At 44.5% G+C, this 27,400-nt stretch overlaps 2 protein-coding genes and 1 long non-coding RNA gene across 14 annotated transcripts in view; 2 read left to right on the top strand and 1 right to left on the bottom strand.

The window, feature by feature from the left end:
* On the bottom strand, nucleotides 1–27,339 carry LOC132215758 (uncharacterized). Of its 6 annotated transcripts, none has more exons than XR_009448608.1 (5): nucleotides 13,162–13,687; nucleotides 9,989–10,128; nucleotides 7,254–7,444; nucleotides 5,635–5,800; nucleotides 1–699 (listed from the first exon to the last, which is right to left on the bottom strand). It is a non-coding gene; the product is annotated as an uncharacterized LOC132215758 (long non-coding RNA). The 6 variants fall into 6 exon arrangements; XR_009448610.1 differs by lacking the exon at nucleotides 13,162–13,687 and adding an exon at nucleotides 11,978–12,106; XR_009448611.1 differs by lacking the exons at nucleotides 9,989–10,128; nucleotides 13,162–13,687 and adding an exon at nucleotides 27,208–27,339.
* On the top strand, nucleotides 12,275–20,594 carry HIGD1A (HIG1 hypoxia inducible domain family member 1A). Of its 7 annotated transcripts, none has more exons than XM_059664527.1 (4): nucleotides 12,275–12,339; nucleotides 17,262–17,372; nucleotides 18,662–18,796; nucleotides 19,586–20,594. In XM_059664527.1, exons 2-4 carry the CDS (start codon nucleotides 17,276–17,278, stop codon nucleotides 19,633–19,635), a joined length of 282 nt encoding a protein of 93 aa, XP_059520510.1. In that variant the 5' UTR covers nucleotides 12,275–12,339; nucleotides 17,262–17,275; the 3' UTR covers nucleotides 19,636–20,594. The 7 variants fall into 7 exon arrangements, with proteins under 7 accessions (XP_059520510.1, XP_059520504.1, XP_059520508.1 ...); XM_059664521.1 differs by having other exon boundaries at nucleotides 12,320–12,339; nucleotides 17,258–17,372; XM_059664525.1 differs by lacking the exon at nucleotides 12,275–12,339 and adding an exon at nucleotides 12,655–12,785 and having other exon boundaries at nucleotides 17,258–17,372.
* Nucleotides 26,988–27,400, top strand: part of CCDC13 (coiled-coil domain containing 13) — a 31,153-nt gene continuing 30,740 nt past the window's right edge. Inside the window, exon 1 of the mRNA XM_059664519.1 lies at nucleotides 26,988–27,400. Coding sequence (XP_059520502.1) covers nucleotides 26,990–27,400 — 411 coding nt within the window. The 5' untranslated portion in view covers nucleotides 26,988–26,989.

Raw genomic sequence — 27,400 nt, 5'->3', positions numbered from 1 at the left:
TGTGTTCGAAATCAATATATTTATTCATTTGTCAAAATATCTTCAACCACATCTTACATGTAAAAGTTCTTGTAGTCATTCTCCAGACACCTCCTCTGTGGCTCAGGCCAAGCTGAAGTGATCACACCCATTTTGTAGACAGGGTTGTCAAGGCTCAGAGACAGAAAGTCGCTTGCCCAGAAACACAGGGGATACGAGCCTCCTGCACTTGCTGACTCCCCACCCGAGTGCTCTCTTGCCCACAGGTCCATGAATATTCTGTTTAATTCTTTGCTCCTTCTCTCTAGCCAGCCCCCTCCACCTCAGATCTAGTTAGCTATTCCAGGAAAAAACTTATTTCTTACTCATCTGAGAGTCCCTCCCAGCACAGCCCAGCCAGTACTTGCCAAGCAGTAAGACACTCAATAACAGCTACTGAGTGAACGCGTGCTGCTGTGTAGAAGGTCTTCCCAGATCACCTTCTCTGACCAGAGACTTGTCCCAGTGCTTTTTGTACACAAAGACTCCACTTCCTGGGGCTGTTTCCCTGTCTGCAGAGCAGTGACAGAGGGCTGGACTTGATATCCAGTCTCCATCAAGTGCCTGGAAACCAGGGTGCCCAGCCAGCCAGACATCTGGGAAGGCAAGCAGCAGCAGTTGGCCATCCCCTCAGGTACCAAGCAAAGAAGACAACATCGTGGAGAGCTCTGGAAGCTGCTCCTGTTAAAAACAAACAAACAAAAAACCAATTTAATCCTACAAGCAGTTAATTTAGGTTCTTTTGTAAGATTAACTTGACCTTGGTCATACCTCTGAAACATCATGAGCAAAACTTGAGCTGTTTCCCAAGGTAGAAAGAGGTAACCACTGATCAACTCCCTGTCATTTAAGAAAATCCTAGTATTACAACCCGTCACTGTGAAGAGGAAAGAGTCACTGCCTTCTCACTGTGTAAGCGGCTTTATAACAACATGCCCTGAGCTCCATTCCATGCTTTGGCTTGTGTGCTCCCAGTTTGCAAGCTGTCTTTCTGGTGTGTGCACAGTAATCTTGCACTCATTACTGCTCAGTGGCTCAGTGGTTTCCCTCTGGCATATATTTATGACTCTCTGGCAGTGTTCACAGCTGAGCCTGGGAGTGGGTGGAAGGCGTGGACAGGCTGAGCTTCCTGCTTGTTGCAGCCAATTTCATTCTTCAGATTATATTCTTTTCAACACTTTCAAAGTCTTGGAAACTGAAACGCCTACTGCCAATCAACAGTCTAGAAATGAAACGCCTACTGCCAATCAACAGTCTAGAAATGGAAGCCTTGCCTGACACTCCCTTCACCTTCCCACCCCATCTGTCCATCCGGGAGGCCCTCCCCCAGTGTCTATCTAGGGCCCAGGTTGCCTGATACCTCCACTCCTACCCTCGACCCCCAGCCAGTTGGCTGACGGCACTCCCCTTCCAAATCCAGATGTTTCCCTCTCTTTACCAGACAATTCTGTAGTTTTATTAAGTTGCTTACTGCATTTGAGGGTATATCAAACTTATACCCTCAAAGTGCCAGAACAGTATAACGAACTCCTCTGCATCCATCATCCGCTTCAACAATATCAACTAGTGACCCATCTTTTTCGCCTACACTCCCATCCACCTACCCCTTCCTATATTATTTTGAAGCAAACACCAGGCATCATATCATGTGATCTGTACATATCTGAGTATGTGCCTTTAAATGATATTAACTTTGACCATGGTCACACCTAAAAAAGCTAACACTAATCCCTTAATATGATCAAATAGCCAGTCACTGGCCTCATCCATTTTTTCCTTAAGTTTGTTAGTTTGAATCAGCATCCAAATGAGGTCCACACACTGTGAGTGGTTGCTGTATTTTGTAAACCTTTAAAACTCTACAGGTTTCCTCTCACCTCCATCTTTTTGCTTTTCCTCACAACTTACTGAAGAAACTGGTTGTCACCCTGCATGTAAAGTTCCCCACAGCCTGGGTGTGCTGAACGCGTCCTCGGCGGGTTTAACACGCCTCTCTGCACTCTGTTTCATGGAAGTTGGAAGTCTGATCAGATTCAGGTTTGATGCTTCGTGGGTAGAGCTGTGCATGCACCCGGAGGCACAGACTGCCTGGTCGTGGCTCTTCTTGTGGAGGTGCGTGGGGTCGATGCCCAGATCCATTCACTCTTCACCGGTTGTACAGTGGTGGCTGGCTTACTTTTGACCACTTATGGTCTCCTCCTGCAGACTCTTGCTCACCACTGACCTAGCTCTTGCATCTTCCGCCTAACTACTGGCATTTCTTGACACTTGGCCACTAGACTTCTGTCAAGGCCGCCAGGTACCAGGTAGGGCTGGAGAGAGCACAAATTCCACCTGACACCTCCCGTCAGGGAGCTGTTCTTGGGGGCTGCGGTGCTCGCTCCGTGGCCATCACAGTGTGCATCCTGACTCCTCCAGATACACTTAACGAAATAAATGTAGTTCAGTGTCAGCTGAGATCACAGAATGGGATGGGCTTACCTCTGGCGGGGAATCACCTCCCTACAATTATCCACCCACTCACAGCTCACCCCCCACAGCTGTCCCCTGACCCTGCAGCTCCAGGTGTGGGACTCAGCGCAGTCACTACTTTGTCTCCTGAAAAGCACTCACATGACTCATTGGTGAGTGTGACAGATATTCCTAAGGTTGGGGACAATGGTGGGTTTCAGGTTGCCCTGTGCCTGGGGGCCCCTCTCATTCTTCCTCTGTCCGTCCTCGTCCTCTGCGTCTCCTCCCCGCCCACTCCCCTCATTACGTGAAGGTCAGCTCAGTGACGTGGCTGCGATGTCAGACCATCTGCCCCAGGTCTCCCCCAGCAGCACAGAAGACCTGGCCGAGGCTCTGAAACACTGCCCTTCCCTGTCCCCCTTCCCACCCAGCTCCTCTGGATAGAAGGGAACAAGGTGGAGGTAGAGATTTCTCCCCTTTACAACTACATTTTTGTGCCAATGGGTCCCTTGGGCGGTGTAGCAAAGCCCTGGATTCCATCTCAGAACAATGTTTTTAACCCATAAAACAAAATATGTTTAAAAACAAATTATAGCCCAGAATTGGAAATAACCCAAATGTCCTTCAGTGAGCAAATGATTGAACAAGTTGAGTACGTGTCCATGGAACGTTACTCAAGAACAAAAGGAACAAACCGTTATCTACACAAGAATTTGGACAGCCCTCCAGGGAAGTATACAGAATGAAAAACAGCCAATCTCAAAAGGTTACATATTTTTGAAAGTATGTAGACCTCAAAAGGTCACAGATTCCATGTTTTGACATTCTTAAAACTACAAAATTATAGCTATGGAGAACAGATTAGTAAATGGCAGGGCTGAGGGAGGGGACGGGGAGTGTCTGGCTATAAAAGGGTGATTGCATGAGGGATCCTTGCGGTGATGGAACTGTCCTGGTGATCACACAAATCTACACGTGTGACAAAATCGTATCAAACTAAATACACACGCACATATGTACACCAAAGAGTGCATAGCCAACCTGCAGATGCCCCATGGATTGTGCCCATGTGAGTTTCCTGATGTGGTGATGTGCTATAGTTTCACAAGATGATGCCATTGGGGGAAACCAGGGGAAAGTTACATAGGGAATCTTAAGGGAATTTTAAAACAAAAAGTTTAAAATGTATTCTGAAATAGTTATTTTTAAACACCTTTATGTTATAGTAATACATGCATTCCATTATTAACATGTAAGATCTAGTGACAGAGCTTACAGCTACCCTGAAATAATGAGTGTGAATGATATTTCAAGATACCTGTGACACGTCCTGCTAATATTGCTGTCTTTTGTTGCCTACATCCATAATCGAAGGAGATGCCAATTTTTCCAATGAAAATAAAAATGTCAACTTTCTTCCTATCCACACTCAGAGTTCCCTGAACTATATCATTGATCCCCAAGTTAAGAACCCTTCCCTTGTTTAAAATGGCAACTTTTGCCCGGCTGGTGTGACTCAGTACTTGAGCACTGACCGATGAAACAGGAGGTCACAGTTTGATTCTGGTCAGCGCACATGCTGGGATTGTAGGCTCAATCCCTAGTAGGGAGCATGCAGGAGGCAGCCGATCAATGATTCTCTCAATCTCTCCCTCTTCCTTCCTCTCTGAAATCAATAAAAAAATATATTTCTAAAAAAAAAAAAAGTATACACACACACACACACACACACTTAAAAAAATTAAATGGCAACTTCCCCTCCTCTGTTACACAAGCTATGATGAACACAAAAGGCAAAAAGTAGAGGGAACATCTGTGTAAGAGACAGTGGTCACATCGCACTGGTAATGGGCCAGGGGAAGGGGGTGGGGGGGGGTGCGGGGAGGCATTGTTTTGAAATGTTAATTGATGTTTCCCTGTATTGACCATCCCTCCACTCAAACAGCCTGACCTCAGGAATGCTTCTCAAATGCTATTTTGTTCTGAGTAAAGGAGCTTGGTGCACTGGATTTATAAGCATGACTTTTTCTGCCTGGGAAAGCTCTGTCTAGTAAGTTAAAGCAGTTGACGTATGTAAAGAGAAATGTTTGAGATGAAGCAGTCCTGCGTGTAAATATTTATGAGTACCCTCCCTGTCCAATCCCTAGACCCCGTCATTTCCCAGTGTAGGAACAATAACAAAACGGGGTTCCTGTATAGAAAAGGCTGCCTGAACACTAGCAGATTGCTATCTTGTCCTATCTATTTTAACTTCCACTAAAATGGGCAACCCACAGTTTCCAGATCCCTCCTTCCTTCCCCTGCTCACCAGATCCGGCATCTTAGTGCACAATTGGAGGAAGGAGCGTGATAGAATAAAACATGCGAGGTATGCCCCCGGGTTTTCCTATTTATTAGCTTTTCGTTGTGTGCACCGCCTTTCTTCTGCCACGGGTAAAAGGGGGAAGGTGGTGGTGGGGGGGGGGGGGACACTAGGAGCCATCCACTGGGTCTGGGTTGTTAAGCTTTTTCTCTGAGTAGTATACAGCGACCCCTACTGGAAGGTAGATGCCATCACAGAAGAACTCCCAAAAATGCATTCTTCCCCAGGAAAAGATAGGCTCACATCTAAACTCAGACTAATGTTCTCATTTCATGGGAAAACTTTTTCAACATGTGTATAAGTTACAAACCACACATTCTTCCAACCTCCAAAGCTCTGATGAGCTAGAAGCAACACTATGGCACTAAGCAAAATCAAATAAAACTGCAACAAGCAAGTTTTACACGGCCTAAAACCTTTCCAAAGATCAAGATGAACACTAATGCTTCAATTCCACAACCCACCAGATGTTGGAACTTAAGCTACATCAACATCATTCTAGCTCAGGGGTGGGCAAACTTTTTGACTCGAGGGCCACAATGGGTTCTTAAACTGGACCGGAGGGCCGGAACAAAAGCATGGATGGAGTGTTTGTGTGAACTAATATAAATTCAAAGTAAACATCATTACATAAAAGGGTACGGTCTTTTTTTTTTTTTTTTTAGTTTTATTCATTTCAAACGGGCCGGATCCGGCCTCTGGCCGTAGTTTGCCCACGGCTGTTCTAGCTGGTACTCCACTAGTGTCACTTCAACCATGAGCTTTCTTACTTGTCTGTTACTATTTCATTGTCAAGTACTCACATCCTGGATTCCTTTGCAGCCCGGGCCATCCTAGACGACATACAAACACAGGTTCCAGCAGGATACAGGGTCTATGACAAGCCATTTAAACCAAGAACCCAGAGGGAAAGAGCCCTGTGATGTTCTCTTGAGCATCTCCATGACCCTGTGGGGCTCTAGACCATCCCTGGAAGATACAAGGTGACAAGCCACAATTACATAAATGCCAATAGCAAGCAAGGTAAGTCAGGAGACAATTCATAGAGACCACCAAAGCCCTTGACCTCGGGTGATAACGTACCTTTGGAATGTCAGAGTAATCTCCCTTTCCAGACGCCTCAGGGCACAACCTCCCACCAAAGCACCAACCCCTCAATGTTATCCTGGTGCCCACACACCAGGGAGATGGGCCAGACACATCCTGGAGCCCTCCTGTGGTCCCTCCCTGGCCCTGATCGTGCACTGGTAGGGTCCCTCAGCCTGGCCTGCGCCCTCTCACAATTTGGGACCCCTGAGGGGATGTCGGAGAGCCAGTTTTGGTCAGATCCTGCAGGCCACTCTCCTTGGGAGGGCACCAAACACAGGGCTCACAAGTGCTGCTGTGGCGGTGTGAGCCTCTCCCAATCAGGACTGATTGGGCGAGAGCCTGCGGAAGGCACAGTGGGGCCGGGATGAGCGGGAGTGGCAGGTAGGAGCTGCAGGTGGCGTTGGACTGTGGGTTTCGGCCTAATCCCCACAGGCCACCCTGAGGGACCCCACCCGTGCATGAATTCGTGCACCAGGCCTCTAGTATCAATAAAGCTACAGAATTAAGTCCAATATTTTTTTATGCAATTTCTTTTTTTTTAAACTGTCCCCCAAAGTGTCACTCGCATTAAGTATGTGTCAAACCATGATTTAGAGCTGCACTGTCCCATACAATAGCCACTAGCCATACATGGCCATTGAGCCCTTAAAATGTGACTGGTATGAATTGAGAAGTGCTGCGTTTTCAGCATCATGGCCCATGAAAGGACAGTGAGGAAACAGTAACCACAATGGTTTGAAAAAGGGAAGTTTAATATAAAGAATTAGTAACTATTTAAAGGGAACCACTATGAGGAAATAAAAGCAAACTCTAAAGAATACCCTCTGACAGAGGGAAAGTACTCAGAGCAGGAAATAGCTTGGGGTGGGAGGGAGCCCCTCCCTACAGCTGGGACACAGGTCTCTTGGGGTGTGACTGCCACCACTGGATGACAGGGAAGCTCACTGGGTCATCTGGGCCAGAGCTGGTACACAGTCAGAAGCTGAGGCTGGCAGGCAGGCAGAATACTATGGGCCTTGCCTGGCAAGCAAGAGTCCCCTACAACTGGGGTTCTTAGTAGGCAGAGGCCATGGTTGGATACCACCTGCTCACATGGATGAAATGTGCCCTCTAGCACCCCCTACTGACAACAATTGAGCCTGCTGGCAATGAAGAAATGTTCTAATATCACAAGAAAAGTAATGAAGGGTGGATTTGGAATAAGGAGGCGTTAAGTGACAATTGGCACACCCCCTCTAAAGGTTGAAGGCTTGATATTGTGCTATCAGGGTTGTTGTTGTTTTTTACAGGAACATAAAAAACTTCCCCAAAAGAATTTTACCAACATACTTACTGAGGTTTTCCAACTTCTCCTGGGGGGCGATCAAGGATTTAGCCTTTTACTTTTTAGGCCTCATTTTCTCATGGATCTCTGACTCAGTGTGGCCATGATGAGGGCTTCCTTTATTCTTCCTTGAACATTTCAGGAAATTATGGTCCCAGGATCAATCTCTGGAGTTTTGGGTTCTTTCTGGTACATGAATCCTAAACTAAACAGAAGGAGGACCAAAATGTTTAAAATTAACTGACTCAGGGGAAGTTGTAGCTCCTTTCCTGACCCAGACAGGAACATCCGTGGAACATCTGTCCGGTCTAAAGAGAACCAGAGCACATCTGATTTTGAGGGGTCTGAGAAGGAAGGGGTGCAAGGGAGGCCAGGCAGTTGAACAGGTTTAGTTTATGATGCCTGCCTGAAGCGACAAAGCCTTTCGGAAAAGAAAACCAGCCCAGGGCAGAACTTAGATATGGCATCACCAGGCGTGGAGGCGAGGGAGGAGGACACAGAAGGAAGACATTTCGGACGGGATCTCACCAGGTGGGCACGTATCAGTTCATCCTACATTACATCTCTGCTCTTCTGGGGGTCTGGTTGCTCCATGTCTTGACTATGCCAAATTGTTGGGGGAGGGGGATACAGACAAAATCTAAAAGCAGCATTTTGGTAAGGCTGGGGTGGCTCCGTGGTTGAGCATCGACCTATGACCCAGGAGAGGTCACCAGGGAGGGCACATGCCCAAGTTGCAGTCTTGGTCCCCAGTGTGGGACGTGCAGAAGGCAGCCAATCAATGATTCTCTCTCATCGTTGATGTTTCTATCTCTGTCTCCCTCTCCCTCCCTCTCTGAAATCAATAAAAATATTTTTAAAAAATAAAGGCAAGATTTTGTTACTTGTAGGGACTGCATTGTAGAAGTAGAGAAGTGCTCATCAGCCAGAGGTCAGAGATCAACACCTCCAACCCTTTATATGTGGAAATTACACACTTCCTTTGATACATGGATACAACCTAAGTCTCCCTCCACGATGGCCTTGTGGTCATCAGGAGAGTCATTGAGACATTCAGTCCTCATCACATTCATCAGGGGAGAGATATATAGACCTAGTTGTAAGTTAACAAACTTCAAAAAAGCTATTTAAAAGGGGTGCTACAAAGAAAACATTTAAAGCGGTCCCAGTATTTGTTTAATAAAATATTAAGAGATCTATGAAAGGGTCACAGAATTTGTTATTTAGGAGTTTACCTTTAAAAAAAAGGTGACCTAAACCCGGCTTTCTCTTGAGAATAGGGTCATGGAAGACAAACCTCTGCCCCAAACTCCTGCCTCTCCCTACGTTCCCTGGGGCACTTCACAGTTGAGGGACAACCCCTTCAAGTTTCTGCCATGTCCCATTCTGTGTCCCTTTTGCCTTAGCTGGTACAATGGGGAGAAGACTCAGAGAGGAAAGCCTTGTTGGTAGAAGACAGAGAGCAAGGGGTTGGTAGCCAAGAGGCCCTTCTAATCCCAACTCTGAAATCATGCTGTGGGAATAAGGGCGAGTCCCTTCTCCTCTCTGGGCCTCAGGGTCCCTATCTATCAAGTTGGAGCTATTTCAACTCCACGCCCCTCTCAGAGAAGTCAGAGGATGAGAGAACTGACAAAACTAGAATTTGGGAAAAGGTGAAGAAAATGAGCCGCATAAGCCCTTGGCCTGATCTCCTGGTGTTAACCCTGGGGAGGGTGACTCACGCTGGCCCACCCAGAACTGCCCATCACTCCTCGTCCACCACTCCCTTTTTCTCCCCTGACCTGGTAAGTCACGTAGGTGGACTGCCTTAGTCATCCACTCAATAGGGCTACTGCCTAGAGTACAAAGACTTGTTTGCACCTAGAGAGCTAATCTTCCTGTTTGAAAACTCTAAGTCTGACACACCTATGTGGACATATGGGCAGCAATTTCCCTGTGCCTTGCCGCTACCAAAGCCCGGGTTTACAGTCTTCTCAAGATGTACTCTGCATTGATCAAATAGTGTATTTTACATGTTCCAAACTCTGTGGCCCTCTGACTGACTGTTATCTCGTTTCCCCTCCTCTCCATCCAAAGCTCACCCACACTTCCACCCTGCTTAAGGGACAGACGGGCGATCTCCTCTGGCCCTTCTCTAATTGGCCAGTATCAGGTGGCTTGATGCTCCCCTCTCCTGGAAATGCTTTGCCCAATAGTATTCTGACTGAGACAAGAAAAAACAGCCAACCTGTTCTGTAGAGTGGCTGTACCATTTTACATTCCCACCACTAATGTACGAACAATCACTTCTCCACATCTTTGCAGTGTTTGATAATGTCACTATTTTTCAAATATATTTTTGTTGATTTAAGAGAGGAAGGGAGCGGGAGAGAGAGAGAGAGAGAAATATCAATGAGAGAAAAATCACTGAAAGGCTGACTCTTCCAAGTTCCATACTGGGGATTGAGCCCGAAACCTGGGCACGTACCCTAACAGGGAATTGAACTGTGACCTAGGAACTGAACTGTGACCTCCTGGTTCATAGGTTGACACTCAACCACTGAGCCATGCCAGCCGGACCATTTGGATATGTATAACATCATTCAAGGGACCATACAAAATTATCAACTTAAATTCTCTCTCATCATTGATGTTTCTGTCTCTCCCTTCCTCTCTGAAATCAATAAAAATATTTTTTTAAAGAAAAAAGTATCAACTTAAAAACTAGCATGCTATATATTTTTTAAAACATTTAATTAACTCACCCCTAATGCCTTTTGGCAGGGCTGTTTGGATAGCTGCATGTGGTTCTGCTTGCTTCTGGCTTAAGATACTTGCAGGTAAGGGGAGGACGTGGACAGCTCACTCACTACAGCCCAGGGATCACAAGGATTCCAGATCCCAGCTAAATGTAAGAGCAAATGAACAAAAGGTGGTCTTTTTAAGTTATTGGTAAACTGCCCTTAAGCAACAGCCCATCCAGTTTCTAGGGAATTTACAATCTGGACAATACACTTAACACCTCTCACTGCCAGTGATCTCTCTCTGATCAGCCACACTGTGCTAGGTAACAGGCTCGCTTTTAAATATATATCCTATATAATAAAAAGGCAATATGAAAATTGACCAAACGGCAGAACGACTGGAATGCCCATGGTCCCTCCCCCCGGCCGGCCTTGCCCCTGAGTGGGCCCACCCACCCTGATCCGGGGCAGAGTCCTGCCCAACAAACCACCCGTGGACCCTCGCCCTGGCCAGCCTGTCCCCGATGGTTCCCATTAGGCAGGCCAGCTGGACCCCACTACTGCACCAGGCCTCTAGTGCACTAGGCCTCTAGTATTTATATATTTCAGAGAGGAAGAGAGAGGGAGAGATAGAAACATCAATGATGAAAGAGAATCATTGGTTGGCTGCTTCCTGCTTGTCCCCTACTGGGGATCGAGCCCACAGGGGCATGTGCCCTGACCAGGAATCGAACCATGACCTCCTGGTTCATAGGTCAATACTCAATCACTGAGCCACACCAGCCCAACACTAGCTCACTTTTTTAGTGGTTACTTAACACTCATCATTTAAAAAGCTTTCCTGGCCCTTATAAAGCAAAATGGCCGGACTCTAATGGCTAGCACTTGATTGCTGGTTCAGAGTGAACTTGGGTCAGGCAGAAAAACCTTTCTTTTCTGGTTTTCCCACAACAGGGCAGGCAGGTTCCAGTCCTTAGGCAAAAGCATCAGCACAGAGGGAGTCCCTCAGGGCCACCAAGTGGAGTGAAGTGACTCTTCATGTCATCCATTTTTCTCCCAGAGGTGTTCAAGTGATTTTTCCATCCATTATTTTGTGCTTACTGTGACGGGATCAAATTCAGATGTCAGCCACCTTTATGAGCCTCGATTCATTAAGCCATCGAGACAAACAGATGGTGCTTTGCACTCAGTATGAGGGCAAAGTGACTTGGAGAGCCCAGAGATCAGTCAATAAAAGCCTATTTGCAGTGCCATTGAGTATGGCAGGGCCTCCCAGAAGAGGCACTCATTCTGGGCGAATTAGCGGACTGTAAAGAGAGCTCTAAGTCGTTGTTGGGAGAGACAGAGTGGGAGAAAGCAGATAGGCAATCAGTATCCACAGCCGTGAGAGGTGCAGGGAGGGGGGTTCTTTACAGAAGTGTGTAAATAGTGGGAATCAAAAGACTGTATTGACATGTATAGATAGATATTATCGACATTTACAGATATAGATATACACGTTATAGGCAATTAGTCATGAGCTGAGCAAGGACCACGGGCCAAGTACACAAACGCACCAGGGCAAAAAAGCCCCAGAATAGGGGCAAAACTGGGAAAACAAGAACCTTGCCCCTAGGGAAGCGGTTCTCAACCTGTGGGTCGCGACCCCTTTGGGGGTCGAACGACCCTTTCACAGGGGTCGCCTAAGACCATCGGAAAACACATATATAATTACATATTGTTTTTGTGATTAATCACTATGCTTTATGTTCAATTTGTAACAATGAAAATACCTCGTGCGTAGCAGACGATTCGTTAACAGTAGCAAAATTACAGTTATGAAGTAGCAACGAAAATAATTTGATGGTTGGGGGTCACCACATGAGGAACTGTATTAAAGGGTCGCCGCATTAGGAAGGTTGAGAACCACTGCCCTAGGGTAAGCTTTCCTCCCCTAGCAAATCGCTGGTCCTGTGGTTTGAACCCCCTGAGCTCTCACACCGCGGACCATGCGGCTCAGACAAAACTGACCTTGAGGCGGCCGGGCTCCGCACACCCGGCCCGCCTTTCCCCGGGAAGGGGCGAGAGTAATGGGAAGTGCCCTCCGGCCGGGAGTCCGCGGCCGAAGCACCGCGCAAACCCCACACGGGAGCGCTCACCTATGACGAGATCCGCGCGCGAGAGCCGGGGACTTCGCCCCTACGGCGCGCCAGCCAATCGGGAACCCGCTCTGGGCCGCCCCACCCACCGCGCACACGCACGCACACACCGGCGGCTTCCGACCTTCTGATTGGCTGGATCCGGCGGTAGGCGGGACGGGGAGAAGCCGGCCCGACGGCGCGCGCGGGCGGGGGCAGAAGCCGGCGAGAGTGTGAGCGGTCCCGTTGCGTTTGGTGAGTCAAGTGTGGAGAGGTCCTGGGAGCGGGGACACCCGATTTGGGGCGGGAGGCGGTGGGGTCACGCTTGGCTGTGCCGAGAGCACCTTGAGGGGGTTGGGGGCCACGAGGCTGGGAGTGGGCGAGGCCGGGGGTAATGGGGACGAGGTATAGTTGGGGGCTCAGGCCGGGCCGCGTGGTTCAGGGAGTTTGGGGAGGTGGGGGGCGGGGGTCCAAACACAAGGCCTGACGCCCTGTCGGGTGAGGAGAGACGGAGCCAACGCGGAGGTGAGGCAGACGTTTGTGCAGTGCATCGTGGCCGGGAGGGTGGACTCTCGGATGGGACCGTCAGGAGTGACCCGCAGAAGGGCTGGGGCCGAGCGGCGGGTGAGAACTGATCGGGAGGCCGAGCGCTCGGGCCATGGAGTCCTGGCAAGGTCACGGGGAGAACGAGGGCGAGGAAGGTGAGAAGGTGGAGAGGAGGGCGTAAAAGCCCACGACCTTCCGGTCCGCGCCTCCTCCTCCCCCGGACCCGGTGTGCCCTCCCGCCCTCCGCGACCCTCGCCGGCCCTCGGGAGGGGGCGAGGCCTCAGACCGGGTTTGAAGCATCTGGGACGGAATTGGCACCTCTTCCGGTTAGAGATTACAAAACACAGCCTGCGTGTGGAAGGGAGCAGCCGAGATGATTCGGCAGTGCTACTCGCCCTTCTCTCCATTGCCGGTGTGGGGAGCAGCCCCCCCCCCCCCGTACTAATCCTGCCAAAGGCTCTTGGGAGCGGGACCGGTTTGAATGAAAAGCTGTGAGTGAGGGATCGGAGTACCGGGCCCGGCGTGACGAACCTGTTTGAGTCCCGTGTACCAGGGCTGCTCCTAACTCCGTGCACCAGTCACTGGAGGGGGTGGGAGCTTCTGCAAATGCACTCTCCTGGGTCCTCACCTCCTGGAGTCAGAGTCCTCAGGGTGGGGCCCTGGCAGCCATTTTTCGACAAGCTGACAAGCTGGCCGATGCAAAATCAGAAACGGAGATGATTGTTGTTAGATGCCGTTCTTGAGGCCCGAGTGGCAGCCTAGCCTGTTGCGTCACCGGCGGCTGGGCAGCTCCTCTCCCCTTGCGCCAGGCTCGCCCAGGTTCCTGTGCATTTGCAAAGGTCTTCAGGGGGAGTGGTGTCTTGCTCAGCCGACAGAATGCTTCGTGTTTGTTAGACGGGCTTTGAGCATCTGGTTGCTAGTGCCTCTTTTTCACACCTGTTCGACTTTCTGTGGGCAGTCGGCATCAGTTGCCGTGTGTGGATGAGGAAATAAGGGGAATCTAGGAGTGCTAGTGGAAAATACATCTTTTCAAATCACAATTGTCAGATAAGAAGCTGGGGAAGAAAGTTCCATTTAATGTTAGGCATGATATATATACTTTTTTACAATTCAAGGAAAGAGATGCAGACTTCTGTTATGGAATGGGTTTCAGTATTTTTCCAGATTAAAATATACCAGCATAAGATGGGTGGTTTGGTAATATATTGTTAATCACACGAACCCTGGACTCTGTCAGGAGAGCTTGGTTCTCGTCCCACCCTGCCAGAAATGTATGCCTGTTGTTGAGCAGTTCCTATAAGCCTTCCTAACCCCTTTTCCATCTGTAAAATAAGGCTGTTCGCATTAATCATGAGTTGTTATTTTCAAATTATATGATTTATAGTTACTTTAAATGGTACTTTAAATGTTAACCATGTTCAGTTTAGGTGGCTGTAAATCATGAATACTTGGGAAACTTCTAGGTGGTAATCAGAAAGAATTATAAAAATCTTATATTCAGAGTGTTATAAATATAACACAGAATTTATAAGACAGTATAAAATATAATTTAAGTGTTGGATTTTTAATGTTTCTGTTAATATTATCCTGAAATGTTCACACAAAGTATCCTGGATCAGACAGGTAATCTAGTCACTTAAAGCAAATAATGACCATATGATTCTTACCCAGGGACTACTTTCTGAAAGCCAGATGAACTATCCTTCCCACACAAACTTCAGAGTCTGTATCATAGGTGAGGAATGGAAGTCAGTGGATTTTCTTCTGTTCTTTTAGACAGCCATCCCTCAGCCCTCTCCATCCTGAAAGGATGGGGGTTGGGGGGGAGGGGGAGAGTGAGGAGGGAGGCTTTTGCTCCATTGCCCTTGGACAATTAGTGATCCAGATGTGAGAGTGTAGAGCAAAAACTACCTACTTTCTTGCTCTTTAAAAATATATATATATATATTTTTATTGATTTTAGAGAAAGGAGAGGGGGAGATATAAACATCAGTGATGAGAGGGAATCAATCATTGATTGGCTGCCTCCTGCATGTCCCACACTGGGGATCAAACCCCAAACCCCAACATGTGCCTTGAAAGGGACTCAAACCATGACTTCCTGGTTCATAGGTCCACACTCAACCACTGAGCCATGCCAGCCGGACCTACTTTCTTGCTTTTAAAGACAATTCCCAAATGACTTCTTAGTTTAGGAATAATTAAGGCAAAGGAAGAAACATGCTTTTATAGCTGAAAAAGAAGGTGCTAGATTTTAAAAGTAGATTGTGGTATATAATAGTTTTGTCTCTTGTGATTGCAAGAAGCCAAGACCTACTGAGGTTAACCATTTTTTTCCTTTCATAGATAAAATATAAGAATTAAAATACATATAAACACAAGGTATATATGGTTCAGCATTCTTCTTACCAACTGATTAAACCTGAGAATAATTTTAATTGTTGAAATATATTACCTTTAAATGTATTCAACATTTTGTGGTGTACTTCCCACATGCAAAGCATCGTGCCAGGCATTGGAAATAGATACAAGCAGGACAGGTGTGGCCTCCTGACTTCAAGGATTCTAGCAAAAGAAGTAGTTAAATAGGCATTTATAAGAAAGAGTTATGATAGAGAAAACATAGCATTCGATGAGACTGCATAACCAAAACACCTTTAGAAGACTTTCTAGAGGTCAGTTAAGGTAAGAAGCTGGAAAATGAGAGGAGTCAGCTATGAAGGAGATGAAAAGGGAAAAGTGTTAGAGGCGTCAGCTTCTGAAAGGCTGGAGGTGTAGAGATTATCTATAAGATGTTTAATAGTTATGCATTTGAGAAGTTCATGATTAGTTATAAAGGCAACTAATAGACATAGTAGCCTAAAATAAATACAGTGTTTAATTTTTATCTAGTCCATTTATGTAGGTTCTTGAAGACCATCCTCAAATATTTCTCTGTGAAACTTCCCAAACCTACTTTAGCTAAAAGACATCACACTGTAAATTCAGTTCTCGTTGTCTCTGTTATGCTATTGACAGGTGATCACATTGTCATGTCTTTTTTTTAAAATCTAATTTTTGAACCACTAGTCATTTCTGAGTTTATGTTATCTCTTCAGGTAATATGGTGAGCGTCCTGAACCTTGAGCTTGTTGAACCTTGTATATGGTAATAAAAAGCTCAGTAAGCAGGGGTTTGTCAATTAGCAGATAACGGAGTACAAAAGAAAGTCTAGTTGTAATCTGAGTTTTCTTTCAGCTCTGATATTGCGTAAGTCCTCTGGATTAAGCTTGTCTTTTCTGTCAGATGACAGAATCAACTCTTCCCAGTGGAGATGGGGCTTGGAGGGATGATTTCACTTTTCAAACTAAGTAGTAAAGTTGGGTTTTCTTTGAGGGCCTTAGCCACTCTAACAACCCTTGAAGAGCGAAGTGTTGAATGAGGGCTATTGTTATGGAAGGGAGTATAATGCACAGGAAACGCCCAGAAGTGAAGGTAAGATTTCACATGGGTAGTTGACTTTTGACTTTATTGTAATTGACACCAATCAGAGACTTGTGCACATATATACTATGTTTGACTCCCTTATTTTATCTATGGGTAAAGTTTATAGGCAGTTCAGATTGGTGAAGAAGGAAGTGTATACAGTTACTGTGACTAAGGTGAAACTGAATTTATTACCTCATTGTGATGAAACGCCTGCTAACTTACTATGTAAAGGAAGATGATTGAAATGGGAGAATGGAGCCTTTAGTCCCTGTGATAATTGAAAATAATCTCTTTTTTTCCTGCCCCCTTATTCGTATAATGGTCAGGCCAATATCTTGCCTTTTTTGATATTATTTAAAAGAATAATAATATAAAAGAAAGAGAATTTTAAGAAGCCCAGGGAATATAAGGTATGTAGGAAAGACAGCTAAAGCTTGAGATATATTCTTTTATTATAAAAGAGTATAGTTTGAATTTATGCTGCAGTATTGTTTAAAAAAATTATAACCCTAAGTTATAAAAATCTATATTAGTTCAATTGAACATAGTTATGTTTAAAAGGAGACATTTCTAGCAATAATATTAAAATAAAAGCTTTGTCCTTTAAAAGGTGTAAACAATGAGTCTAGAAATTTTGGCTAATGAGAATAACTGTAATCTTCCCCACAGACAGCCACCATCAATAATAAAGATTAGTGTAATCGGTTGGAAACTATTCAGAGGCGAGAACTGAAGCCGGGTAGCATGTTGGAATAAGCCAGCCAGTTGTGATTGAAAGCAATAAAGACTACACTCAGCTACACTTAAAAGTGCTTAGTAGTATTTTCACCATGATATTGAAGAGGCAATAAGGAGTATCAGTTTGGTTTGAATAATTTAAAGTTGTCAAGTTGAATTGATTAAGGAAAAATTTTTAAAAAGGATGAAGATAGTCAGAAAATTAATAGCTACTATTTTAATTGACAAAACTTAAAAATGCACTGTTATGAACAGTGATGTGCTAAAAAGGAACTGGTTTATGGAGAAACTTCTAAAAATGCTTTTTAGAGTTCATGGATATACCAGATTTTTATGGAAACTAGGATTATTTTAAGTACATCCAGTCACTTAATATTCTAGTTGCTTTTAATTGCAGAACCTCATGGAAATTCTCTTTCAGGAAGATTCTTCAATCAGTATGTCATCCAACACAGATGTTTCTCTTTCTTCATATGATGAAGGTCAGGGATCTAAATTTATCCGAAAAGCTAAAGAGGCACCATTTGTCCCTATTGGTAAGTTTGGCTTTGACATTCTGATAATCAGTCTATTGTATGCTGTAACACAATCAAAGTGTGATCGATTCGTAAGCATTATTTTCAAATGTTTTTCAGGTGTGGTTGCAATATGCTGAGATTGGCATATAACTATCATTATAGAAATGCTTCTATGTGTGTTCAGACTTCTTGCTTTATTGACTCTTCTTTCAGTGAATGTGTTGGGGCCTGGACCCCCTTAGTCTCTGTGGTTTGCTAGAAGGACTCAAGAGGCCTATCTTGTTTTTGGTTTTTTGTTTTTAATATATTTTATTGATTTTTACAGAGAGGAGGGGAGAGGGATAGAGAGTTAGAAACATCGATGAGAGAGAAACCTCAATCAGCTGACTCTAGCACACCCCCTACTAGGGATGTGCCCGCAACCAAGGTACATGCCCTTGACTGGAATTGAACCTGGGACCCTTCAGTCCGCAGGCCGACGCTCTATGCACTGAGCCAAACCGGTTAGGGCTTATCTTTTGTTTTTTCATTCTTTATTGTTGAAACTATTACTTATGTCTCCTTTTCCCCTCTCACGAGGCTTTTTTAAAAAAGCTGTTCTACTCACAGTTACAGTTTATTACAGTCTCTGTTATATTAATTGATTTCCTTTAGAGAGGGAAGTAGGACAGAAAGGAAGAGTTCTCCTGGTTCTCTTAAAGGAATTTATCTACTGGCTTCACAAGCCCACATTTTGAAGATCTTAACTTTATGAGTCTGCTACTTTTTGCTACCATCTCAGGATTTTTGGTTCTGAGTAGGGGAATTAAAAATACAACATGTATATTATCTAATTAGTGGCCTCATAAGCATCCTATGTAATAAAGAGCTAATATGCAAATGGTCATCGCACCCTCGTGCTGGGGCCGGGGGACCTGAGGCCAGGGGATCTGAGGCCGCGCCCCCCTGCCCCAGCGGGGCTTGATGGGGGGTGGGGCCAGCCGGGTCTGGGTCTTGCACGATTTTGAGGCGCGGGTGGGCAGGGACTTGACTCTGGGTCCTGTGGTATGCTCCAGACTCTGACAGGAGGGAGATTTTCATATACATTTTACTAATTTTCTTTCCTTTCATCTCTGACACTTCTATTATAGAGAAAGGGCAAATAGCAATATTAAAATATTTCCTCTAAATAATTCCCTTTTAATGTGCAGGTGCACTGGGCCACTAGTTTTTATATAAAATAGTAGAAAGTACATTGATTGGTGGTGAAATCATCTTGGTTCCCTGTCCCCGTGTATCTGACATAATTGTGACTATTTGCTTCTCAGGAATGGCGGGGTTTGCAGCAATCGTTGCATATGGATTATATAAATTGAAGAACAGGGGAAATACTAAAATGTCCGTTCACCTGATCCACATGCGTGTGGCAGCCCAAGGTTTTGTTGTGGGAGCAATGACTCTTGGTAGGTACCTACAGGAAATTTCAAATTTGTGGTTTCCCATTAATGAATTTCTTTGTTAGTAAAACAAGGTACATACTTTTAGCTAACTTTGAAGCACTTTTCAGATACCACTTATATTTATTTTCCTAGAAAAGTGATTAAAAATAGTTCAATTCAATAGTGACATAAATTTACTGTGTATGATACAGGGTGGGGCAGAAGTAGGTTTATAGTTGTTCATATGGAAAATAACACAATCATTAATAAATACTAATACAAGAATGTACTCACAACTGTAAACCCACTTACTAAGGTTATAAAATAAAGGAAGAAAGACAATCCTGTCCATCACTGAGTTTATAATTTCACTGAAGAGCCTAGATATGCATAGGGTTGGAAGTAAGATCCATTTTCTGGAAGAGACCTATGATTGCTGTTTTATTGAGTTGAAGATAAAAGAGATTTTTTAAATGTAGGTATTAAATGCTTTTATTGGCTTTATGATTCATTGACTTTATCTGGTATTATGTAGCAAGAGCAGTACCTTTTAAACTTGCCAGATAAATATTAAACAGTCTGAGCTAGTCCATACTAGCTTCAAGCTACTTGGGAAAGTAAAAAGAATTTTAGAAATTTAAACTGTTTAAGAAGGCAAGAAGGTAAGCAACCGGGGGTCTTGTTCCCTTTATAAAGATTGCATGCTAGCAAAGGTGCTACTTTTAGCTATTTTATGAGCCATTTTTAATTTTCTTAATATTGAAAAAAATATCTTTAAATGCTTAACCAGCATTCTTTTTTTCCTTTTTTAAGGTATGGGCTATTCCATGTATAAGGAATTCTGGGCAAAACCTAAACCATAGAAGAAGAGATGCTGTCTTGGTCTTGGTGGTGTTTGCTATAGTTAGACATCTCATATTGAGGTTATATGTTTATGTTGAAAATCATTTGAGAGGGTCAGACAATAACACATTAATTTGAATATTGGCTTCCTTTTTTGCAGGCTTGATTTCCCAGGTGACTAAATTACTGGTGACTAGTTCACTAGCTAGGTCATTCAGGGGAGTCAGGTTAGCACATAAGAAATGCATTCGACGTGGTAAAATGTCCACCTTGTTAAACTCTTCTGGTGAAATTAGTTCTAAGCAAGAACTACATGCCAATCCAGCACCTCCCGGTTGCTGCACAATCTCACGTGCTTTTGATGTTATGTAGGAATCCTATTTGCCCCAGTTACTTTGACTTTATTCTGCCTGCCTTGTGGACTGAATGAGGAGTTCAGTTTTTAGGGTTGATTGGCTCTTAAAGAACCCTTTCAGAACAGTGCATGGCATATAATGTTACAAACCTCCCCACAACTGAATGTGTGTGTTTAAACCAAACCTAACATGCTGATAACAGCTGCTAGAAGGTAGTATTTATTTTAGAGTCACACTTGTAAATGTAAAATAATTATGGACCCCAGTTTAGCTCTTTTCTAATTGCAGAATTATATTTTTGCTGCTGTTATATTAGAATAATTTTTAAATGTCACTTTGAAATAGATATATGTATTTTAAGTGCCAACACAAAGGTAATGAAAGACAGTTTTAAATATTTGCTGTATGTTCATTTTCTCTGTAAGAATCATAAATGTTAAACTAAACAAATACCTATAATGGAAATGATGACTGATTCAAGAGCAAGCTCTGGAAAGACATTATACAGAAACTTTGATGTACTACAGAAGGCTTTATTGCACTTGTGAAATTCTAACCTGAATTACATTCCATGGTGATAACATGGTAAATGTATTGTTATTAAAGTAAGTGAACATGTCAAATGTCTTGTATTTATTTCAATTTGGAAAAATAAATCATTCCTCAAAGTAGCATAAAAATTAAGTTTCCAAAGAGATAAACCAAAGAACTTACATACTCATATGCATATCCCATGGACATGGGCAATAGGGTAGTGAAGACCTGGAGGATGGGGTAAGTGGGAGATATCTGTAAAACTATCAACCCTAAAAAATGTATTAAAAATTTAAAAAGTTTCCAGAAATGAGGGAGAGCATTTTGTACCTTTGGTAAGAACCATGGTTAAAGAATATTTACCAAACAGGAAAAATGGCTAACATTTATTGTGTGCTACACACTGCTGTAAGCACCTTTAAGTATAATGTCATTTAAGTTTCCTAACAACCCTAAGTGTTAGGAGCTATGATACTCATTTCATAGAGGACTTTGGCACGAATAGTTTAAGTAACGAACCAATGTTGCATAGCTAGAGAAGGATGTAGGTTTGGGACTGGAACCTGTATGGTCAAGTGGTAGATGCCAACAGGTTTTAGAGACTTGAACTATTGGCCTTTGTGAAATTAATGCTGGAGTGGCAGCATTAATTTTATTTGTTATAAATAAAATTAAATGAAGTTATGGCATGGTCTTGGCTCACCACTGACTGTATAACCTGGACCAAGTCGGTTTTCTCAATCTTTTCCTAGCTGTGAGGTGAGAGATTGGTCTAGGTAATTTTTATGGTACTATTTAGATCATTTATGGGTCTGTGAGAAAGTGATTTAAAATATAAGCTATTAGGAATTTTAATCAACTTCAAAAAGATGTTATAGGAGATGCTTATAGGCAGTCTTAACAGTTGTTTCTGTAGATGAAAAAAATTGGGAACAAGTTTCAGAAATTTGTCATTTTAATAGATGAAGATATTGATTTTGTGAAAATAAGTACTAATTTGAAAGAAAATGATCTGGACAAATGACAGAGGTTGCTGGGAAGATTAAGTGCAATGGTGGATATAAAGGGCTGAGCATAGCACCTAATGCATTAGTCACAGCCAATTGGTGCTGTTACCCTTGTGAAGCTTGGGGATGCAGCAGCACAGGAGCTACGTGGGCCCTGCCCTTAAAACTCACAGTCTAGTAGGGAGGGTGGCATTAAGTAAGTGGTGACCAAAAGCATGGTGGGTATTGGGTATAGGATGCAGCAGGGACTCTGGGCTGGGGGGCCTAATCCAGGGTTGGAGGCAGACGGTATCCCTGAGGAAACAATGTCCTGCCTTAGGCGACGGTCTGCTGATCTGTCACCGAGAGTTGGAGTCCTCAGCTTCCTGTTGTGTGTTACTGAGGCATTGGTGCGGGGTGGTTCCGTGCCTCTCCTCCTCTGGTCTGTAATTTTTTCATCCAAAGCACCTGGCTGGTGCCTGGTTCATATAGGTGTTCAACAAGTCTTTGTTGAATTAATTAGAATAAATAGGTTTGTGTTCTTTTTCACATTCAGGATCCTGCTGTTCCCAAAGCAGTTACCTATGTCTAGTTAGCAAGCAACAGTAACATCTGGTGATGAGAATCAGAATTGGACTCCATACTGATATAAACCCTCAAAGGACCTTCCCTTCTGTATCAGAATTTTGGAGTAGAGGATTAGACAAGTAGGCCATGCCTGAGGGAATGCTACTCAGAGAGTTACAGGAACTTGAAATTTAGGATCAATGCTCTTCTAAATCTATACAGCCTGTGGCAACATACTAGGCCAGAACAAAGCCGAGTGCACACATGGTATTTAAAGTTCTCACGTGTCAAGTACTGGGACTGCCAGTTATTTATATACTTGATCCTGTTTGAAAGTTCTCCAAATAGAAGGGAGAAATTTGAGAAATGGAACATGTACCAGCCTTGACGGGGTTGCCACTTTCTCAGTGAATGACTTCTCTGGGACAAGTTCACGAAAGAACTGGCACGGCCCAGGCATCCTAGCTGTAGTCTTAGTCACTGAAATGAGGCCGAATAATTTGTTTCTAGCAGGACAAAAGTTGTGCAGTTTTCTCCTAAATTCAGTAGCGATAAATGGGTCTACAGTGGAGGCCAGCGTCCATGTGCCCCTCTCAGAGGAATGTAGGAATAGGTCCTTTTGAATATTTTGAGCTTCTTACACCTTCCGGCTTGAGCCCTATGACCTACACTCAGCTTGTCTACAGCCACACCCAGGGTCCTCCCCACTGGTGCTCCTTCCTAGCTCACCCATGTGTCAGCGATGCCCTCCGGCTCCCACGGTCACACTCTGGGCTCAAACTCAAGCATCTTTCCTTCCTCCTGCCATTTATCGCTATGAAACCAGTCACCAGGCCTGCCAGTTTTTCCCAAGCAAAGTCTCTCAACATTCAGATTGGTCCTTTTCCTCTCCCTGTTGCCAACACTGTAAACCTAGGTCCTTCACCTCTGTTCTGCCACCTTCCTACAGCGGTGCCGCTGATGCCAGAGCCCTGTGCCCAGCACTGCCTGGAGGTGAGATTCCCATATACAAAATTTTTTTAAACTTGGTCTTTTTGTTGTTTAAGATTTTAAAAATTGATTTTTAGCGAGAGGAAGGGAGGAGAGAGGAAGAGAGGAAATAGATGTGAAAGAGAGGAAATAGAACATCAATCGGCTGCCTCCTGTATGCCCCCTACCGGGGATGGAGCCCACAACCCAGGCCTGTCCCCTGACTGGGAATCAAACCCAGCAATCCTTAGGTGTATGGGATGAAGCCCCACCAAGCCACACCAGCCAGGGCTATCCTCAGATTTTTTCTTTTTCATAAATTAAAATGCTCTGCCAATATTTGTTTTGGCCGTTATAAGAAGGAAGGTGAGATTCCCATAGACAAATGGTCTTGACTGGAGGAGGTGAACGAAAAACTAGGAAGTACACAAGGCACTGGGGACCTAATCAGTAGGGGGAAAGGATGATCACTGAGACCAGCTGATTTCCATCCATGTGTTTTAAAAGACCAAGAGTGATCTGAACCAAGAGTGAAATTGAGAAAGTTTGGGGAAATATAAATGATATTACCAGTGCATTGTGCTGAGAGCTTGAAGCAGAGCCAGGGTAGATCTCATCCATCGGAAAGATCTCTTGGAACTAAATAAAGACTAATGAGTCTTGGCAGAACATTTAGTTTCCTAACAAAATCAACATATGATGAATGAGATCACCATACACTATATACAAACACATCTTAGACAAAATAGCTCCATGGGTAAAATAAGACTTGAAGTGGTATGAAGTGAGACGCTGATGGCCAACAAAAGCCCAAATCCTTGGTGAGTTGAAGAGGCAGAACTGACAGTGTGTATCCAGCACCTTCCAGCCCACGGGAACTTGAACCTGGAAAAAGGGAACAATTTTTATGCCCCCGGCTAAGAAGAGGCATATTTAATAAGACTTAAAATATCTCAAGGCAGTTTGCCTCTGTTTGCTCTGAATCCGTACCCACAATATCCTTCTGGTAACTCGTGGTTTCTTGCGTGTCTGATTCCCGAAGGGAGGGGCTCTGGATAAGGGTCACTGTCCCCTAAAGTAAACTGGTGGCTTAGTGTTCTGGGTAATACCATGACTGGCGTAGGTCTAGCCTCTAGAGACAACAACTGGTACAAGGACCAAATCCGATTATGGAGCCTAGCTTTAAGCTGCAGCAAAGCTTACTTCCTTTTTGAGACAAAACAGCTAAATATGGAGTGGTATTTCATTGTGAGTTTGTGGTTTTTATTTTATTTTATTTTTACTCCTTACCTGAGGGTATTTTTCCATTGATTCATAGACAGAGTGGAAGAGAGGGAAAGACAGAAATATCCATGTGAGAGAAACACACGGATTGGTTGCCTCCTGTGCCACCCCTACTAGGGCCTGGGCCTGGGAGGAGCCTGTAACGAGGTATGTGCCTTTGCCCAGAAACGAACCTGGGACCCTTTGGTCCACAGGCCGATGCTCTATCCACTAAGCCAAACCGGCTAGGGCTTTTAAATATATTTTTATTGATTTCAGAGAGGAAGGGAAAGCTAGAGAGAGACAGAAACATCAATGATGAGAGAATCATCGATTGGCTGCCTCCTGCATGCCCCCTACTAGGGATCAAGCTGCAACTGGGCAAGTGCCCTGACCAGGAATCGAACTGTTACCTCCTGGTTCATAGGTCAACCCTCAACAACTGAGCCACGCTGGCCTGGCTCATTGTGGGTTTGATTTGCATTTCCTTAATGGCTAGTGATGTTGAGCATCTTTTCATGTGCTTCTTGGCCATTTGTGTATTTTCACTGGAGAAATGTTTATTCAAGTCCTTTAACCGGTTCCAATTGTTTTTTTATTGCTGCTGTTGAGTTTGCTCAACTGATTTTTTAAAAATATGTATTTTATTGATTTCAGAGAGGAAGGGAGAGGGAGAGAAGATAGAAACATCAATGATGAGAGAGAATCATTGACTGACTGCCTCCTGCACACCCCCTACTGGGGGTTGAGTCTGCAACCCAGGATGTGCTCTGACAGAGAACAGAACTGTGACCTGCACGCCCCTGGTCGGAGCTCAACCACTGAGCCACACCAGCCGGGCTGCTCAACTGATTTTTGACAAAGGTTCAAAAGCAATCCAATGGAGGAAGGATATCTTTCAAGAGATGGTGCTGGGCATCCGTAGACAACAAAACAAAACAAAAACTTGACTTAAATCTCACACCTTATGCAAAAGTCACATCAAAATAAATCATGAACATAAAACGTTTTAGAAAATTACAGGAAAGTCTTTGGAATCCAAGGCTAGGCAAGGAGTTTTTACACTTGGCACCCAAAAAGGAAGAAACTGATCAATTGGACCTAATAAAAATGTAAAAAGTTGTTCCATGAAGTCCATGCAAAGAGAATTAAAAGACAAGCTACAGACTGGGAAGAAATTTGCAAGCCACATACCCAACAAAAGACTAGTATGTAGAATACATAAAGAATTCTCAAAACTCAACAATTAGAAATTGGGTGGAAAGACACGAACAGACACTTCACCCAAGAGGATATACAGGTAGCAGGTAAGCACAATGACAGAACTGTGCAGTATCATTACCCATCATGAATGTCAGAACCACAGTGAGATGTCACCACACAGGCATCAGAATGGCTAAAATAAAAAACACTGCAAGATGCGGAGAAACGAACGCTCACACATTGCTGGTGGGAATGTAAGATGGTACAGCCACTCTACAGACCAGGTTGGCTGTTTTGTTTTTGCGTTTTTTGTAAAACTAAACATGTGATTACCATACAACTGTACTCCTGGGCATTCCAGAAAAATGAAAAGGTAGGTTCACACAGAAACCTGTATATGAATGTTCATATCAGCTTTATCTGTAATAGCCCTCAACTGGAAACAGCCCAGAAGTACTTCTATGGGTGACAAACCTGGGCACATCCATATACGGAAAACTGCTCAGCAATAAAAAGAAACAAATTATCGATACAACAACTTGAATAAACCTCCAGAGAATTATCCTGGGGGTGGGGGGGAGTCAATCCCAAAAGGTTACACGCTATATTATTCCACTCACAAAACATTTTTGAAATGACAAAATTTTAGAAACTGAGAACAGATTGGCAATCACCAGGGGTTAGGGACTTGGTGAAGGAGGGGGCGGGGAGGGAAGTGGGTGTGGCTGTAAAAGCCCAACAGGGGGGATCCTTGTGATTTAAGTGTTCAGTGTCTTCTCTTCACTTTGGCGATCAAACTGACATGTGTGATAAAACTGTATGGAACTAAATATGCACACACGTGAATACCCGTCAGACGGGGAAATCTGAGTATGACAGGTGGGTTGTGTCAATGTCAGCATTCTGGTTGTGATACTGTACAGCTCTGAGTGGTCTGGCGCTGCATCTTTGTGCATGTCTATGAGGCGGAAACGAAGGAAAAAAATGAGATAGTTGAAGATTTTCAAATTATAAAGGCCTGGGTATATATTCAGAAAGCTTCCTCGGATCTTCTCTCCTAGAAATTTACCTCCCACCCTCAGATGGAATTGAATATAGCAGTGACTTAAATTGGGAAGTGCCTTTAAAAATAAAAAACCACCACAAGAGATTTTTACTATGAAAATAAACTACATCCGTTATATTTAAACTCCTCTGAAGTGCGAACATGAACACAGCACTGCAGTTCCAACACCAACATGAAATTACTCTTTCTCACTATTTCTATGCGTCCCTCCCGGTCCTGCTTTCTGTGCCCCATTTTAAAAAACAACCTTCAGGGCATGACCTTTCCCCCACACTTTTCAAGGACAGTCAAGGTGGGGTCGGCCACTTGCTTCACTCACTGTCACAACATGACCTTTCCCCCAACATGACCTTCCCCCCACACTTTTTTTAAACATTTTTCTAAGACATTCAAGGTGGGATCGTCCACTTGCTTCACTCACCGTCACAACATGACCTTTCCCCACATTTTAAAAACATTTTTCAAAGACATTCAAGGTGGGGCCGTCCCCCTTTCAACTCCCCCGCCGGACTGCGGAATGTGCACCTCTGCGCAGAACGCCTGGTCCACAAAACTTTCAGAACACGCGGCCCAGAAGCGGACCGCCGCCGTCAAGTCTCCCGCACAGGACACCCGCCCCCAGCCCCCCGCGCCTCCTTCCGTACCTACCCCACCGCCGCACCCGGGGCCCCCCGGGCCGCTGTCACTTTCCGAACTTCCGGCGCCCTCTGGGCCACGTGGTGACGTGACGGGGCGCTGTAGCTCGGTTTCCCTGGCGACAGTTGCCGGGGCAGCGCGAGCAGCGTCCGGAAGAGGTGGCCCCGCTGCGGTGGCCCCAGACAGCAGGAGCGGAGCGACCGTT

Source organism: Myotis daubentonii, chromosome 14 (assembly GCF_963259705.1).
Source record: "Myotis daubentonii chromosome 14, mMyoDau2.1, whole genome shotgun sequence".
NCBI classification, from domain to species: Eukaryota; Metazoa; Chordata; class Mammalia; order Chiroptera; family Vespertilionidae; genus Myotis; species Myotis daubentonii.
This window is presented reverse-complemented; position numbering and strand designations above follow the sequence as displayed.